The 17,986-nt window shown below is 35.8% G+C and overlaps 2 protein-coding genes across 2 annotated transcripts in view; one reads left to right on the forward strand and one right to left on the reverse strand.

Annotated features, from left to right (window-relative positions):
* The first annotated feature begins 1,144 nt into the window (after positions 1 to 1,144).
* LOC109105550 (protein lifeguard 3-like) lies at positions 1,145 to 8,251 on the forward strand. Its single transcript, XM_042731037.1, has 12 exons — positions 1,145 to 1,354; positions 1,654 to 1,880; positions 2,139 to 2,209; positions 2,324 to 2,388; positions 2,508 to 2,561; positions 2,933 to 2,983; positions 3,066 to 3,105; positions 3,193 to 3,230; positions 3,313 to 3,400; positions 3,726 to 3,821; positions 4,803 to 4,856; positions 7,772 to 8,251. The coding sequence occupies exons 2-12, from the start codon at positions 1,664 to 1,666 to the stop codon at positions 7,919 to 7,921; spliced, it is 924 nt and encodes a 307-aa protein (XP_042586971.1). The 5' UTR covers positions 1,145 to 1,354; positions 1,654 to 1,663; the 3' UTR covers positions 7,922 to 8,251.
* The window catches only part of LOC109105252 (aspartate--tRNA ligase, cytoplasmic-like), a 32,811-nt gene continuing 22,456 nt past the window's right edge, over positions 7,632 to 17,986 (reverse strand). Inside the window, exons 9-18 of the mRNA XM_042731036.1 lie at positions 17,910 to 17,969; positions 14,417 to 14,528; positions 12,279 to 12,413; positions 11,151 to 11,298; positions 10,487 to 10,633; positions 10,341 to 10,383; positions 9,534 to 9,614; positions 9,331 to 9,442; positions 9,066 to 9,137; positions 7,632 to 8,913 (exon numbers count right to left, since the gene is read on the reverse strand). Coding sequence (XP_042586970.1) covers positions 8,822 to 8,913; positions 9,066 to 9,137; positions 9,331 to 9,442; positions 9,534 to 9,614; positions 10,341 to 10,383; positions 10,487 to 10,633; positions 11,151 to 11,298; positions 12,279 to 12,413; positions 14,417 to 14,528; positions 17,910 to 17,969 — 1,002 coding nt within the window. The 3' untranslated portion in view covers positions 7,632 to 8,821. The remainder of the gene's footprint in view (positions 8,914 to 9,065; positions 9,138 to 9,330; positions 9,443 to 9,533; positions 9,615 to 10,340; positions 10,384 to 10,486; positions 10,634 to 11,150; positions 11,299 to 12,278; positions 12,414 to 14,416; positions 14,529 to 17,909; positions 17,970 to 17,986) is intronic.

Raw genomic sequence — 17,986 nt, forward strand, 5'->3', positions numbered from 1 at the left:
TTGTGATCATACCTTTGTGATTTTTTTTTAACATTAGGCATATATCAGTTCGTAGTATGCACGTAAACTGAACTGTTTTCTGCACTTTGTTAATGGTTGTGTTCTGTGTATTTGCTCACCTTTCTGAGTTCCTGGTCATTATTATTTCGTAGCGAAAATATACAGTGGGAGAATATTATATTTCTTAGCACTTCAGTATTTTTTTTTTTTTTTTTTTTGTTTTTTCTGAGCTGAGTGTTGCTCTGAGGTTTGTATACGATACTTGTACACTTGTACATCATAAGAGCATTCAGAGGTGTGAATAGCTTCTGACTCTGCAGGACTCTGATAAGCATGTCCTCTGTGGGGCATTTCAGACTCTTTGCCTTCATGCCAGTGCAGAATTACAAGAAGGTTAAAATCATACTTTTCATTCATATGTTCATAATCTCTACAACACACAGCAAGCTGAACAATTCTCGTTGCATTTTCCCCTTTTTCTTCCTTCCATTAAGACAACAGTATCAAATCTAATGAATACGATTTCATTTTTAATCTAATATTTATCCCAGCCTGATCTATTACATTTTGTATTAGCATGCATAATTTATTTAGAGTTAAAAAAAAGTGAAATAGCATTTACTAAAGAAGATATGCACTAAATAATACATACTTAAAAATAAATTTAATACATAAATGACCAATCAAAAAAAAAAAGAAAAAAAACTAAAAAAAATGACCAGTCGCAGTACAGTATGCAAATATTACAATGATGTCATTGCTGTCTGCAACGTTTGAATGGAGAAAAATCTGATAATGTAAGTTAATGTAATATTCTTAAAAAGAATTATTTAATGTGTATAAAAACCAAAGATAAAGAGCCCACCGATCAAACCATCTACACAACACACTGTGTATCGAGTCTCTGTGTTAAACAATGCACGAACGTTAGTGTCGATATAATGATATGTTTTATGTTTTAGCGCCGTCTGTTGGTAGCCAGGTTTTACTACAAGATCATTAACTAATAATGACCCACTAACATCAAATCCCTCCGTACTTGTGAATAAGACAACATGCTCATGTGAAGATATATAACACATATCTATTTGTTCAGACCACCAAAAAATAAATAGTTAATATAATTTCGAATACTAAACAGCGGTCACACAAAACTAATTCGGGAAATGAATAGGTTACTGAGCGCAGTCCAGTGAGGACAGAACCATGGAAACTGGAGACGGTTCCTGGTTCCAGCCAATCAGAGCGTTCCAGTGCGCACCTCGCGCTCTTCACTGCATCACACGAGCAGAACAAGTTCATTCTGCACGCTCTCATTTCATTCAGGCCCGTTGCTGAGGTCACAGCAGACGTGGTAAGGGAAATATTTCTCCATTAATTTACAATAATTATAATTATGCTGATGTCACACTGGCAAAATAACTAAGAACAGATCTTTTTTTGTTGTTGTTTAAAGTGTAACTGTATTGTTTACATAGCTCTATGTACTTATTTAGTATATAGCCTTACTGAGTCTGTCTTCTTGGAATGCATTGGATACTCTGTATGTGTGTAAACAGGGAGAGAGATAGAGAGAGAGAAAAAATAATAATATAGGTATTAATTTCTTAATTAAATCATTCAAGAACTTTAATTATGTGGCTTGTGTTTCAGGGACATCGCAATGTCAAAGTCAGATCCCCCTCCAAGCTATGAAGAGTCAAGACAGCAGCATGGAAACTATCCATACCCTCCCTATGCATATCCAGTCCATCCAGGGGTGTATACGGGCTCGGGACAGCCTGGCATACACCCTCAGGCAGGGCATTGGCAGGGCCCTGGATACTGCCCTTCAGCAATGCCCTCCTTTATACCACCAGGGATATTTCCCTCCAACCTTAGTAAGAATCAAGTTCTCATGTGAATCATTAAGTGTAATCTATAACTTCTCTGCTGTATTTACTTGTTTCTTTTGTATGTACAAATCAAGTTTCTTTCCTGCAAACTGTTGCATAGTGCAGCCTACCTTTGTACTGTTCAGTTTTATACTGCATTTGTCTGCTTTATGAATAAAACTGAGCTGCTTTTTATTCAGAAACCATGCACTCCTGTTAGGTGGTTGAGTCTGGCATATATCTGTATTCATTGTTTTGTTGTAGGAGATGCAGAGGGCATTTCTTCAACTGGCGTATGGGACAGCATGAGTGTTCGACATGCCTTCATTAGAAAGGTATTGAGACTATCTATTTTAAAACAGAACTAGTACTACAGGTTTCTAAGTATATAAATGTAGCAATAAAATGAGCAATAGCTTCAAATTGGCTTGTGGTTGTTTTTGTACCAGGTTTACCTTATTTTAGCCGTCCAGCTGTTAATCACTACTTCAATCATTGCGGTGTTTACGTTAGTGTGAGTATGATACATGAATTCACAAAACAACTGTACATTAATAAACTACTGCGTGAATCTAATGCATTATACATGCAATGCAATGAAATGTGTGTTTGTGTACATCCCTCATCTTACAGTGAGCCCGTGCGTCTTTTTGTGGTCCAAAATCCTGCCGTTTATTGGGCATCGTTGTGAGTTATTTTACTGTCATGTCTGACTAATCTAAATGTTTTTAGGTCTTTTATGATCCCCAATATTACATTCAGAAATCATTCTGATGTGCTGATTTGTTGCTTGTAGATGCTGTGGTACTTTATTTTTTTTTTTTTTTCTATTTCTATTCTTTGATTAATGAGAAGTTTAAAAGAGAAGCATTTATTTGAAATAGAAAAATCTTTTGTAACATTTTAAATGTCTTTACTGTCACTTTTGATCAATTTAATGGATCCCTGGTGAATACAATTATTTATTTTAAAAAAGCAATTTACTGTCCCTAAACATTTGAATATGTATATTATATTGAAGTAACGGTGAATTTATTTATTTATTTTTTTTCTCTCAGCCCGGTTTATCTTGTTACTTACCTTATGCTGGTTTGCTGTGAGGGGCCGAGGTGAGTTTAGTCATTTTTAACTATTCACATTATAAGCATCAGAATATCTATTTAATAATGGAAATCCTGACTTGTTTTTTAGGAGGCGTCATCCATGGAATTTAATACTTCTTTTCATTTTTGTAAGTGATGATTGCATTTAGCTTTCATGGACATTGCCATTGAATTATTCATTGTAATTGTCCAAATATGTTTTCTGTCCTCCACAGACCCTTACGTTGTCTTACATGACAGGAACAATATCAAGGTAAGACTAAAATTTCGTCAGTTTCACATACTGCATATTTTTGGTTTTAAAATCTAGTTTTTTTCCGTCTGGCATTATTTAGTTATTTTGACACCAAAGCAGTGTTCCTGGCCCTGGGGATCACGGCAATAGTGTGTATAATCGTCACAATCTTCTGTTTTCAGACCAAGGTAAGACCTGCTGTGGCAGCACCCATCGCCTGGTCAGTGGTGAATGCCACTTTGTTGCCTGTGTAAAATAACCCCATTGTATTTGATTACAATGATCGTCTGTCTCTTTTTAAACATTCATGGCTTACTGGTAAATGTCTCATGCTTGCTTGAAACAAAACTGTTTTTTGTGTGTGTTTTTCTTTTTATTGGATGAATTTTTGCTTTTGTCTAATATTTTCTCCCCATTTTACATATGGAATCTTTTTTTTTTTTTTTTTACTTTTATTTATAGTATCACAACTTCTACAGTTTGCAACTACTTAGGTTTCTTTCATTTGAACAGGTTGACTTCACCTCCTGCACAGGTCTGCTCTGTGCTCTTTGTGTTGTTCTTCTGGTGACTGGCATCATCACATCCATTGTACTCTCCTTTCAGTATGTAAGTGAGACCAGTTTGGCTGTTTAAAGCAATGTTTCTCAACTAGAGGGCCACTAAGAAGAATTAATGCCTACATAGTAAATCATTTGGACTTGTTCTTTAGTTTGTTAAAAACAACAAAAAACACATTACAGTGATGCACTTACAATGGAAGCAAGTGGGTGGCACTATAAATAAATGTAAACAGTGGCAAAAATATAACCATGACATTTAAAGTGATGATTCCCACAAAAATGAATCATTACACTCTTGCCATACAACAACTATCAAATATGGGTGGGTGAGAATGATTAAATTATAATTTATGGGTGAGTTGTTCCTTTAATGCAGTGGTTCTCAACTAGGGGGCCCTCAGCAAGGTCAACTAAGCGTACCAATATATACATTTTTGTTTAAAACTTTTAATATACCACCTCAACACTGTTTTTTTTTTTTTTTTTTTTTTTTTTTTTTTTTTTTTTTGAAGAACCAGGGTTCCCACAGACCAGAAAACCTGGATATATGAGGAAGCCTAATTAAAAGTAAAAAAAAAAAGAGAAAGAAACCTAGAAAGGACTTAGAAAAATCATGTAAATTATAAGGCATTTTTATAATGAAAAACATATTTTTAAAAAATCCCTATCCACTAAATCATGAATAGCTGGATAAGTCAGGTAAATAGTCCTGTAAAATAATAGGTTAAAAAGAGTGGGATCCCTGAAGAACATTCAGCTCCAAAAATGTGTCTTTATTGTCATTATAATGTCATAAGGAGTGCCCACATATTAAAATAAGTTTTGAATTCAGACTAGGGGGACTTTTTATTGTGGACAATGGAGTCAAAAACTGTCTGACAGGTGCATATCTTATGTATATTTCACATATTAACATAAGATTGATGTGGCAGAATTGCGGACCAAACTTGTCTTTGGAAAGAAAGACCTATATCATGTCTTATGAATGATTAACCATTATAATATACCTACACCATCAATGTCTCAGGTGCCGTGGCTGCAAATGCTGTATGGCGCTTGTGGAGCAATAGTCTTTACCTTGGTGAGTTTATGATGAATTATTTTGTTAAAAAAAAAAAACATAATTCTTAAGAATAGTATTATTTGTTGTGTAAATGTAATGTTTCTTTTTACACTTAATTGCATATTATTTACAATAATATATATATATATATATATATATATAATATATATATATACTTATATATATATATATATATATATATATATATATATATATAAATGCGTATATTTAAATGCAACTAGATTTAATATATTTAATATTATTCATAGTCAGGCATTTATAGTAAATCATTTTTAATGATAATTTCCGCTGAAACTTGTATATCATGTATTTAAATGTAATTGCAAATATAAAGTACAATTAAAATATATTAACTTTAAAAGTAATATGAAATTACAGTTAAAATGATCATGTGCTTTAGTATATTAGTCAACACATCAAATTAAGTGTGACGAAGATCAAAACAACGGCTTAAATGTACTTCAAAGTAACAATGCTTTAAATTTGACATTGTTACATTATTAAAAGTGTAATTAAGTGTAAGAAACAGTCTTGAAATGGTATTTTATTAAGTGGCCGTACATTAAATTAATATCGTATTATCTGCAAATACAGTTTTTTTTTATTTATTTTTTAAATATACTTTATTAACCCTCATGTGGTGTTCGGGTTAATTTGACCGGAGAAGATTTTCTTTTTTCCCGAAAAATACTAGTTAATGTTATCGCTTTGGACTGAAACTTAGTGACTTTGTTCCCAAAGGGTATATCTACATCCAAATTTTTTTTTGGAAAAAAAACTTACTTTTTTGTGGGGGTTTTGTTACCTTGTTACACTTGTGGTGTTCCCGGTCAAAAATGACCGGCCTATAAAAAATTGCTTATAAATCACTCATTATACCATATTTTCACCCAATCTTGGATTCAATCTTTTTGTCAACTTGTTCTCTTTCAATTAGGACTGGTTTTATATTTCTGTTTGCATCTGATTAATCGTGGGCCTCATTTATCTGAGAGTAGGCATCTCATTTTTTGAGTAAAAAACAAATAATTTGTGAGTAAATTTGGAAATATGAAAAAAAAATATGAAAAAAATGGCTACTGTTGATCACACTAGTCTACTCTAATGTTTCAACAGGAATTTTGTTTTGAAACTTTTGTTTTGTAAAAAATATGGCACATAGTCACACTTGTGGTTTGTTCCCGGTCAAAAATGACCGGCCTATAAAAACTAGCTTATAAAATCACTCATTATACCATATTTTCACCCAATCTTGGATTCAATCTTTTTGTCAACTTGTTCCCTTTCATAAGGAGTGGTTTTATTATTTCTGTTTGCATCTGATTAATCGTGGGCCTCATTTATCTGAGAGTAGGCATGGTCAAAAATGGTCACAAATGGCCGACCATTCAAAGTGAATGGGAGAGACTGAAAATAACAGAAACAATTTAGATTTCAGGAGCAATGTTCATTATTTTCATGTACACATGTGAGCATATGTGCTTGCAAACATCGAGCCCTTGGACCTGTGCATGTATCGATACATTTATACACACGCTACCCAGACACACACATGTTTAAAACACACAAACTTTTTTGAGTATTACACACATTCTTTTCCACAGAGAGAAATTTGATCCTGGAACCCTAACCTGCATCTTATATACATTTATCCATCTGACATTACCACACCACACACACACACACACACACACAACACAAACGTTCTTCACAAAGAATCTTTCTTTCATGTTCTTGTTTCATCACAGCTTCCAGACAAAATATTATGACATTTTGTGTTTGGAACTGTGAGGTTCTCACACAGAACTAGACAATATTTACAAATATACATCATGCGATAGCACAGGCATATATAAATGCCTCACAGCACCTTGCTTGTCATTCAGCTGGGCCCTCATCACTTGGAAGACAGCTCCTCATCAGTTGTTTCAAGCTCCGTAGCCGGATTTCAGTGGTGCCTTCCTCTTCAGAAACATCTTAACTGCAAGATGCATCCTGCATTTCCTCCTCCTCACTAGTTTCTGAGTCAAAAAATCTGATGAATAACATCATGTGCAGAGAGCTGCTTTGCCATTGTGCTGCCACAAATGAATGACAAAGCAAGGTGCTGTGAGGCATTTTTATATATGCCTGTGCTTTCGCATGATGTATATTTGTAAATATTGTCTAGTTCTGTGTGAGAACCTCACAGTTCCAAAACAAAATGTCATAATATTTTGTCTGGAAGCTGTGATAAAACAAGAAACATGAAAGAAAGATTCTTTTGAAGTTTGTGTGTGTGTGTGTATGTGTGTGTGTGTGTGTGTGTGTGTGGTAATGTCAGATGGATAAAATGTATATTAGATGTTAGGGTAGGATCAAATTTCTCTCTGTGGAAAAGAATGTGTGTAATACTCAAAAAAGTTTGTGTGTTTTAACAGGTGTGTGTCTGGGTAGCGTGTGTATAAATGTATCGATACATGCACAGGTCCAAGGGCTTCGATGTTTGCAAGCACATATGCTCATATGTGTACATGAAAATAATGAACATGCTCCTGAAAAATTAAATTGTTCTGTTTATTTTCAGTCTCTCCCATTCACTTTCAATGGTCGGCCATTGTGACCATATTTGACCATGCCTACTCTCAGATAAAATGAGGCCCACCTAGTTCAGATGCAAACAGAAATATAATACCAGTCCTAATTGAAAGAGAACAAGTTGACAAAAAGATTGAATCCAAGATTGGGTGAAAAAATATGGTATAATGAGTGATTTATAAGCTTTTTTTTATGGGGCCGGTCATTTTTGACCGGGAACACCACAAGTGTTATAGGGTTTTGAACACCACATGAGGGTTAAAGTACCCATTCAATACAATTAAGCACACTTTTTTCCCCAATGGAATGCTAAATGATTGCTTGTCTTTTTACAGTTTTTGGCTTACCACACTCAGCTGCTCATTGGAAACCGAGCGAACAGCATCAGCCCTGAGGAATATGTCTTCGGAGCTCTTTCCCTCTATGTTGATATCGTCCAGATCTTTATCTTCCTCCTGCACATCACAGGAAGCTCTTCCGAGTAAACAGATTAATGCGTTTGAGCGTTTCCGATCTTTCTTTGAGCTTATCATGACTTTTTCAATCACATGGGTCTCAAATATTACCTTCAACACTACTGACTCTTATTAAAATGATTTTGTTGTGTCGTTTTACATGTTGTTCCACAGAGGTTGCTCATACTTTTACCAAATTGATTGTCATTTTATTTACAATGAATGAGCACTTTATTTTTGTAACATTCCACCTGTTCATTTGCATTTTGAAGAGTCTACTGTAAAAACCTGAGTGTGTACTAAAACAGTGATTTGATATATAGCCTATAACCTAAAGGGAAATAAAACGAAGAAAAACGATCTACAAATGTATGATGACTACTGGAATTGAACTACATTGGCATTACACAACAGGAAGTGATGTAATATTAACCTTCAACGTTTGGGGAATCACTTAGTAAGTGCTTATGATTTGAAACATAGTCAAGAATATATGACCAACATTAAAAATCATTTTCGAACTTTCAGAAGAAAAATACTCAGAAACGTACCATTTAGTTAATTTATTGTGCATGTACTGTTTAAATGATTTGTTAGAATTCTCAAAATCTTTGAGTCAAGATTTTGACACAAATATCATCAGTAGAACATCATCAGTAGAAAAACACCTACATGTACAGTATGATTTTAATAATACGTGTCACAATATCACCTGTATTATATAAGCAGTTAACACTGATTCCCTTCAAAGTACATTAGTTTTATCTAACATCCGTAATGTTGTGTCTGGTGATAAGTATTATAAAAGTGGCTGAATTTGTGTCGGTTAATCATGGCACTTCCACATCCTGGCATGATGGCTGGGTGTCCGAAAGGTTCTACTGCTTCAAGTGGGACGGGAGACGAGAAGCCGACTGGCTGCTTTAATCTTTATGGGGTCAGGCGTTTGGGGTCACGAGGGAACATGGAGGTCTGACGTACATTATGTAGGCCGAGATAAAGCATGGTCACTCTCTCCAAACCTAAGAGATGGCAGACATTTAACATCATACATTAGTCCAATAGATACTATTGTTACATTATAAATTCCCTGGCCTTAAATGACGCAAAACCTTTAAAAAGTAATTAGTCTGTAGAATAGACTGTTTCTAAGATTGTAAAAAATGTTTGTTACCTATGCCACCGCCAGCATGAGGAGGAGCTCCATAACGGAACGAGTCAATGTACGCCTTGATCTTCTCCAAGTCTGTAACACAAAGCAAAAAAAATGTATTATCTATGACCAAACAGACTTTGGAGTAGCCAATATTTACCATGAAGATGAAGTACAAGGTGTTGTCATTCAAATGCATTATAGTCACTCCACATTCTGTGTATTCCTGTTCATTGGCGCATCACTTTTAAGAACATGGATGCTGTGTTCCAGACAGTGTAGTTACCGATGCCGTGGTGCATTGCTCTTTCAGTGAGCAGCTGGGCATCGTGGACTCTCTGAGCTCCAGACAGGATCTCCTCTCCTCTCATGAACATGTCATATGAGTTGGAGTATTTCTGCAGGAAGAACATGTAGGGTTTGTTATGAACCACGTGGCGTCTGAATAAAAAGTGATGCATTTAGATCTATAGGCTTCTAAACACTTACCGGGTTGTTGGGGTCAGGCATGGTGTAGAAAGGCCTTACCGCCAAGGGATATTTGTCCAGCACATAGAAGTCAGTGTCATACTGAAATAAACACAAAGGTGTGTTTAATTTACATGTGCCATATTCCACTCATTCGTACAAACAAATTTTTACCTGGTTTCAATATTTACGGAGATAAAAACACATATCATTTAGATTTACAAGGTCATTTTCCACTTTCTCAGACCTTAAACAAACAAAGTAAACAAAGGTGTCACAAACAGACTTCAGAATGACCCATTTTTTGTAGTTTCCATAAATTATCCGGGTGGACTAAAGAGGGAGCTTGAGCGCATTAGAGTATGTCTGCTCTTATTTCAAGGAAAATCTGAAAATGGTGTAAGACCGATTTAAAAAGAACATTTTAATTTTATAATATATATATATATATGTGTGTGTGTGTGTGTGTGTATAAATGTTCTTTTAAGCTTTCTATTCATCAAATAATTCTAAAAGAAAACAACTTATCAATGTTTCCACAAAAAATATTAAGCAGCACAACTGTTTTCATCATTGATAAAAACACGTTTTTTGAGCAGCAAATCAACATATTCGAATGATTTCTGAAGGATCATGTGACACTGAAGACTGGAGTAATGATGCTGAAAATTCAGCTTTGCATCATAGGAATAAATTACATTTAAAAATATTTTAAAAAAGATTTAGCCTTAGTGGACATAAGAGACAATGTTTCAAAAACATTACAAATCTTTCTGAGCACAAACTTTTGAACAGTAGTGTATCATTTATGTTTAAAAGATCTTTTACCTTGTCTTTCACAAGACGACCAAGCAGCTTTTCATTAGGTGTGCTGAGGAAGAAAAAATAAAATGATTGCAGATCTGTTCTAAAATGTGTTACAGATTCCCTGTGTGTGCAACGTGGGAAATCCTATCAAAGAAAGCCACACTGACCTCAAATCTTCTTCATCCCCCATTTCCACCCCAGCAGCTTTGAGCATGGCCACTGCCTCCTTATACTCCAGTCTCAGCGTGGGCTCCAGGAACTTGAACGGCTCACTGGGGTACTGCTTATTCACCATCTGGATCTCTGTCTGGAACCTGGAGTGAATCCACATCACAGACACACAATGAGAGAGAATAAGTAGGTAGAACAGAGATTTGCATGAAATGTGGGCCCAAAATTCAATTGAAGGCTTCAAATAAAGTCTCTAAAGTGATTCTCAAGGCTTCCATTAAAACATCTCAGTTTAATCTTCCAAATACTATTTTCAACACCATTAGAGGGCAAATGTTATTTTTCTCAATGCTGGTCAGGTTGGTTGTTATTATTGGATAAATCATTAATGAATTCCACATAAAGAGAATGCTGGGTCAGATTTCCATTTGTAAGTAACAGAAAAGTAAAAGACTTGCAGTGTTAACTTGAGCACTAGATGGCAGTGTATATCCTTGTTATTATAAATCACACGAACGTGGCATTTCTTTCACGTGAAGAAACTAACAAGGGAAACTCACGTGACTATTCTCATGTGATTTGCTTCTTATTTAATGGAAATATGACTTCACTAAATTATTTGCCAATTTAAAGCCATGTTGAAGGAGTCACATGTCCTACCGGTCACGTAGTCCCTTAAAGATCTGAACCATGGTGTCAGTAATGGAGTCAATGACCTCATGGTAATGGTAATTGAAAGCCATTTCAATATCCAGCCCCACAAACTCGGTCAGATGGCGATGAGTGTTGGAGTCCTCAGCCCTGAACACTAGAAGAAACATTTGCAGAGTCAACTGAGAGATTTGCATTCATAGTAACCTCAGTATTTAAATGAAACCACTGGGTGATTGATTTTAAATACATTACTGTTGTTCACAGCTGATGGAAATTTCCCATCAAAATTCTAATTGCATTATAGTTAACCAAAACGAAACTATTTAAATGTTTTTGTTAATTTAAATAAAGCAGAAATAAAATATAAATATTAGATGAAAAACGTAAATTTAAGCTTTGACAACTAACGGAAATAAAAAAAGTTTAAGTACATAAGTGTGTAAAAACTAAACAGAAAAGATAAAAGAAATATAAAAAAACAAATGACAAAGACACAACAAAATGACTGAAACCTAAACTAAAATTAAATTGAAAACTGAAACTATAAAAATAAAATCTTATTTAAAATATGTATACATTAACACTAAATTTCCCTGTAGCTAAATTTCTAAAATTCTGCTTTTTTTAATTTCAGTGTCAAACAACAGGATCATCAATAACGTCTTGGCCAGAATCAGACTAATGCACTTGTTTTGAACATTTCCAGGTATGAGGGGAAAAAAAACTGTTTCTACATTGTGACTTCCCATCAGCAGAGGTCCCTGATGAGCTGTATTTTTCTGAAGTCCTGTGTCCCACGGCTCTGCTGAAAGTGTTTGATATTCTTGCTCTGTTCAGTGTGCTGCACAGGAGGGATTTCTGTGCCCGCCAAATGCACCAAGAGTGAAATCCGTCTATTTATCCTGCAGTATGTCCTGATCTGCATACTGGCAGGGAGGAGATACTGGTGAAGGTGACCTCTACAGACAAATGTATGAATACAGCGACCAGACGCTTTTGAGGCCACAGTCTACAGTATATGATTGTCTCTGGGTCTTCTGGATTGTTTGCCATCCACCTTAGAGATGACCTGAGGATGGGAACAGCATATAGAAGGGAAGGGAAGAGACAGGAGGGTGTATTTTTATGCTTTACCTGGTCCGACACAGAAGACTTTGTCAAAGTCAGCACAAATGCACATCTGCTTGTAGAGCTGAGGGGACTGGGCCAGGTATGCACTGGTTTTAAAGTAGGAGACGGTGAAGACATTTGCTCCACCCTCGCTGGCAGCTGTCAACAATACACAAACACATATGCACTGTGATCATAGGTATTATTCTGTCCGCAGATGTGAGGACAGAGAAGTGCTAATAATTGTCATGTTAAGTATGGTCATCATAAGAACATGATGTTCTTCTATAGGGCACGTAGAGTTGGGTGTGGGCACCGGATGTCATGAGGTTTTACTGAAAGAACACAATGTTGATCTGTTGCGGGTGGTAGTTCACAACGAAGGCGGCAAAGTTTAAATTTAAAATGCGTCACTAAGGCTTTTTCGATTGGCTGGTCGGGCTACAGAGGAAATGAAAGTAACTGTTTTCCTTAACAGCGAAAACCACACAAACACAACGGGGGTTTTGCTGAGAGAAAGTGTCGTAACACAACCAAGACCTTTAATGACGTAATCCCTAGTCTTTAAAATCATTGGTGGACTAAAAAAGCACAGTATTTAAGAGGAGGTTGAAGTAGTTGAGCTACATCATTTTGGCGTTCGACTTCCATCGACTCTAAAGACAGCATCCTGATCAACAAGCAATCATTCACGAAAAAGTAAAAGTATTAAGCAAACAAAAGTAGTAACACAGATAACAAATATATTTATTAAAATTAATACAATATGTTGTTGTGTGTGTGTGGGGTGGGGGTGGGGGGGTTGTTTTTTATTCGATTTTTAAAGGAATAGCTTTTTTTATATATTCATTTAAAGTCATTATTCTTTCATTATACCAATAAGTTTGATTATACCACTAAAATGAAAGCTCCTTTCTGACTCAAAGTATAACTTAATACATTTAATAGAAACATCATTTACAATGCAATTTTATATTTCAATTTCCTTGTCTTATTTTATTATCTCTTTATTTTTTAAGGTAGAATCAGCCTTCCATGGAAAATAAAATGTTTTGAAATCATAAAAAATTATGATTTATACTATCAAGCTCCAAAAAGGACAAATGTTTACAGTCGGTATGATTCATTTATATTTTATCTTTGATATTTTCTCTAATGTTCACAAAGGCTATGTTTATTTGATCAAAAATAGTAAAATAGTGATATTGTGAAATATTATAACAGTTTTAAAAAACGGTTTTCTATTTGAATATATTTTAAAATAGCATTTATTCCCGTGATGGCAAAGCTGAATTTTCAGCACCCATTACTCCAGTCTTCATTATCACATGATCCTTCAGAACCAATTCTAATTACTACCTATTATCAATGTTGAAAACAGTTGTGCTCTTTAATATTTTTGTGGAAACTTAGCTGAGAAAGCAATCAATCTGCAGAGTTTCGAGTCGAGTAAACAGAAGCAGGCCCTGTACTCTTCACAAAGACAGCTGTGTTCATGAATCCCAGCAGATCCGATAGCTCTTGGTGTACCCACCATCTCAAGAGTGCTAACATGGCATCCTATCACTGACTGGAGACATATCTCCTTAATAAACACCACTTTTTCTTCAGCCAGTGTTTTGACAGTGTCGCTGTCTTTTTTTTACCTCGGAAAATGAAAAAGTATCAATCCTTGAAATTGAAATTTTTAGAGACTGAAGGTGCAAAGAAGGAACAATAAACTAAGTTGGACAGCGTGAGCAGGAAATCATTCAGAAGGCTCAGTGCGTGAGGACAGAGACAGAGACCAGTGCTTCTCCGTCCCTGCAGTCATGAATACAGATACTCCAGTGTGAACATTTGCCTCATGTCATCTCAAACGTTCTGTGAGGCTGAAGTCACGATGTAACAGAAGTAGCCATACATCTTTTCTTCTAGATTGTGATGTAGAATGAAATGGATTATTTGATTAAAGATCACTGAATATGAATTTACAGTCAGCTATAAGAAAGCCTGGGTTTTAACTGACTAAATGGTTAGAAAAGTCTGGCATACGTCAACAGACAGAAGTTTTGATATGTGAGTAAATAACTAGTGAATTACTCCTCTGACGTTTCTTCAAAGGTATGCAGAGAGATGTGAACAAAAGGAGAGTGATGAAGTGCACTTGGAGATTGCCGTACCAGAGATGATTTTGGGGGTCTGGATCTCCACAAAGCCCTTGTTGATAAGCGTGTCTCTGAAGAGCTGACATACGCCCGACTGCAGCCTGAAGATGGCCTGGCTGGTCGTGGTCTGTGAAGGAAGACGCATGGGTTAGTAAACAAGTTACGTAACCGGTTTGTTTGGGTGTTGCCAGGGAACAGCTTCTCTTTTTATGCAGTGTAACACCTTGAAACCTCTGCTTTGCACTGTGAAGGTTTTGTAAGTATCTCTGGAGAAGTTCTGGAGAAAACATAATGCTAGATCTCAAAAGACCTCTTTATATTATGTTCTAATAAAATCTCTCTGGCAACTGAATATATTCTGGTCATTTTTGTCAGAGATACAAATAAATTAGGTCCTCTTCACAGGACCAAAGGGACAGAGTGCTTGCAAAATCAATCTTCAGCAACAATCAAACCTCCTGAATCCTCGGATCTCAAACAAAAAAAGCTTTCTCAGCCTGAATTTCCTATGAATCAGATGACTCCCTGATGACCCGTGACATGGGCCACGTTTCCTCTTTCTTCATGAGAGAGCTCGCACAAATCCTAGATAAACAAACAGCTTCTATATCAATATTTCAAGGGTCTCGTTTATTGGGTTTGATTCAGTTAGGACAGACTCACTTTTGCAGACAAGAATTCACTGTGATACAATAACATTACGATTTCTGTGGAGATTTAAGGTAATTAGATCAACTCTGGTTCCATGTTTGTAGTTTTATAACCACATTATAAACCTCCACTCCCCTTAAGAGGATTTTAGACCCATAAATAACATAAATTATGCTGTTCCAAAAGCTAGTGAGCAGTCTTGCAGTGCACTGCTTATACAGGCAGCCACCTTCTATTATTCTAATGAAATATGACCGATTTGATAAACAGCAACTCTGCAGACAGATCTACAACATCCATGTGTATAAACTGGACTGGTATCAAAACAGCTGTTTCTGCATGATTTGATATGAAGAGGCTAAATTTATAATACTATTATTATCAGATTTTATTGCTGCTTTTAAATCTAATTTTGACATGCAATCCTAAAAAACAGTTTAGAGTTTATGGTCGTCAAGCAGATAAGAGTTGTACTTACTGTAAAGGGTGTTAATCAAAATAGTTACCGAATGAAGTGACTCTGGTTTGAACTTAACATAATAAATTCTAAAAATAAATAGCAGACATAGATAATGGGTAAATCTATCTATCTATCTATCTATCTATCTATCTATCTATCTGTCTGTCTGTCTGTCTGTCTGTCTGTCTGTCTGTCTGTCTGTCTGTCTATCTATCTTATCTATCCCCAATCTTTTGAACGGTACTGTATATTTATGACTGAATTATTTGTTTCCCCTGAGCTTGTCACAATGCATTCTGGTATTGCCCTCTTTGCAAAACACAAAGTTTGTCATAAAAGCTTATATCTTAATAGGCAGTATAAATTTATTGCCTTCCTTTTAGAAAACGTTTGTGTCTAGGTAGACAGCTTTGGTTTTGGGGGGAGAAAAAAATGCCCCTAAAAAAATCCATATTATCATTAGTGACTTTGAAATGAGTTCCTACAACTTTTGACTAATGAATTTGAGTAGTTTAAAATAAATCCTTAAAAAAAGATTGCACTCACTAACAGCAAATGTCTATTAATTAAATATAGCTGAACGCATCTATACAAGTTTAGACTTCATATAAACATGCAAAGGTCATGGACATGACTGTGGGAAACCTGCAGAAATTAAATGTTTTTAAAATGACAGCGTGATAATTTATGACCATAATGCAGTAAATGTAATTTAAACAGGACAATAGTACTTCCTCTTATTAATAACATGCTTATAAATATCAAGAAGTCAACAGATTAAGACACTCTGTCTATATTCTTAGTGCAGATCATGATAACACGGCGCCGGGTGTGCGCTGCGAGGACATTAAAGGGGTAGTTCACTTTCAGAATGAAAGTCATCATTTACTCATCCCCCACTTGTTCGAAACCTGTATGAGTTTCTACGAACACAAAAGAAGATATTTAGAAAAATGTTGGGATGAGCACCATTGACTACCATAGTAGGAAAAAAGAAAGGTGCTGTGTGCGTCACTCTAGTGTTCACAAGGCTGCAGTGAAAAGCGAAGAGACACAAAAAGCTGTTGTCCTGTGGTTTGACTCCCCCAGCTCACACTCTCTGATTTCTGCCTTTACTTTCAGGAAGTTGTCAAAAACAGTCCGCTGTCTTAGAGCAAGGTGTGCTGTGGCAGTCCTATAGCACTGCCAGATTTTTATCTCATTTGGTGAAATGTGTGTGTGTGGGGGGGTGATGCGTGACACGGAGGTCTTTCATTATGACAAAGCTAAGCCTGCAACTGCTGGAAACTGTTTATTGCTTTACTGTTCACTAAAATGAAAATGTGCGAATCAGGCCAGGTCTGTTCACACAGACACATTGTCTCAGAAACAGGTGCTCTCACAAAGAACAGGCGGCCAATCACAGCGCTCGAGTCCCACAACCACATCAGGGCTTCATAAATCTGAACAATACACTCATTGGGGATTCTCCTTTATTTCAGAACCTTTTCGCTTTTTTTATGCTGCACAATATCAGGAAGTCGAGGAGGACCGAGCGAGGAGGTCTATACAGTAGAAACTGAAGCATGCTATCCGTTAACTTTCCCATTCATCCAAACAGGTGTGTTTAACGTCATGTGGTCTTATGCAGGCTGACTGGCATCTGACTTGAAACGGTGCGTGCGATTTCGAAATTATGTACGAACTGAGATGGCACCAACGCCACATCACTGTGATGTATGCCAACAAAGTACCGCAAAAGCGATTTTCCCACAAATCTTTTCATGTAAACTTACTGTTAAATTGTGTCATGCTTATCAAAATAAAACTGATAAAATATATAGACCCCACTTTATTGATATTTGGATAGTACATGCTTATGTTGAACTTTATTCTTGTACATACAGTTGCTGTATTAAGCAGTACATAAAGTATTAAATGAAAATAGTTTTCTTTCGCTATCTGAAACGTCCGTCTGATGATGTCTGAAACATACATGTACAAATGCACTGTACAAATGTGATGTAAAGTGCGTTTAATGGACTGTACAGATGTACAGTGCATTTGTACAGTAGACAAATCTAGAAAATATTTTTTTAGTTGTAAATTGTAAAATATTTTATGATCCAAGACTTTCATTCACTTCAAGCCATTGTAAATACAGCAAGTCTATTCCTCACAGCCTCATATTTATTACTGTTCATTACATTCATTACATTACATTACTGTTTATTACATTCAATAAGGCAACTAACCTGACATAGGTCTATTGGCATTTGATTAACTGGTACAGGGCCAATCACCTGAGACATAAATGTCACGTGACTATTTACAGGACAATGCTAACCAACCAAATCCTGACCCCTGGACAGATAATTCATCGTGAATGAAATCGGTGAGAGATGGATATAGACTTACCCTCAGATCGATAACTCTGTTGTCCAGTCTAGTGTCCTGATTGACAGTGGCTCTTCCCTCCTGGAAGAAAAACAGAA

Source organism: Cyprinus carpio, chromosome B9 (assembly GCF_018340385.1).
Source record: "Cyprinus carpio isolate SPL01 chromosome B9, ASM1834038v1, whole genome shotgun sequence".
Classification (NCBI taxonomy): Eukaryota; Metazoa; Chordata; class Actinopteri; order Cypriniformes; family Cyprinidae; genus Cyprinus; species Cyprinus carpio.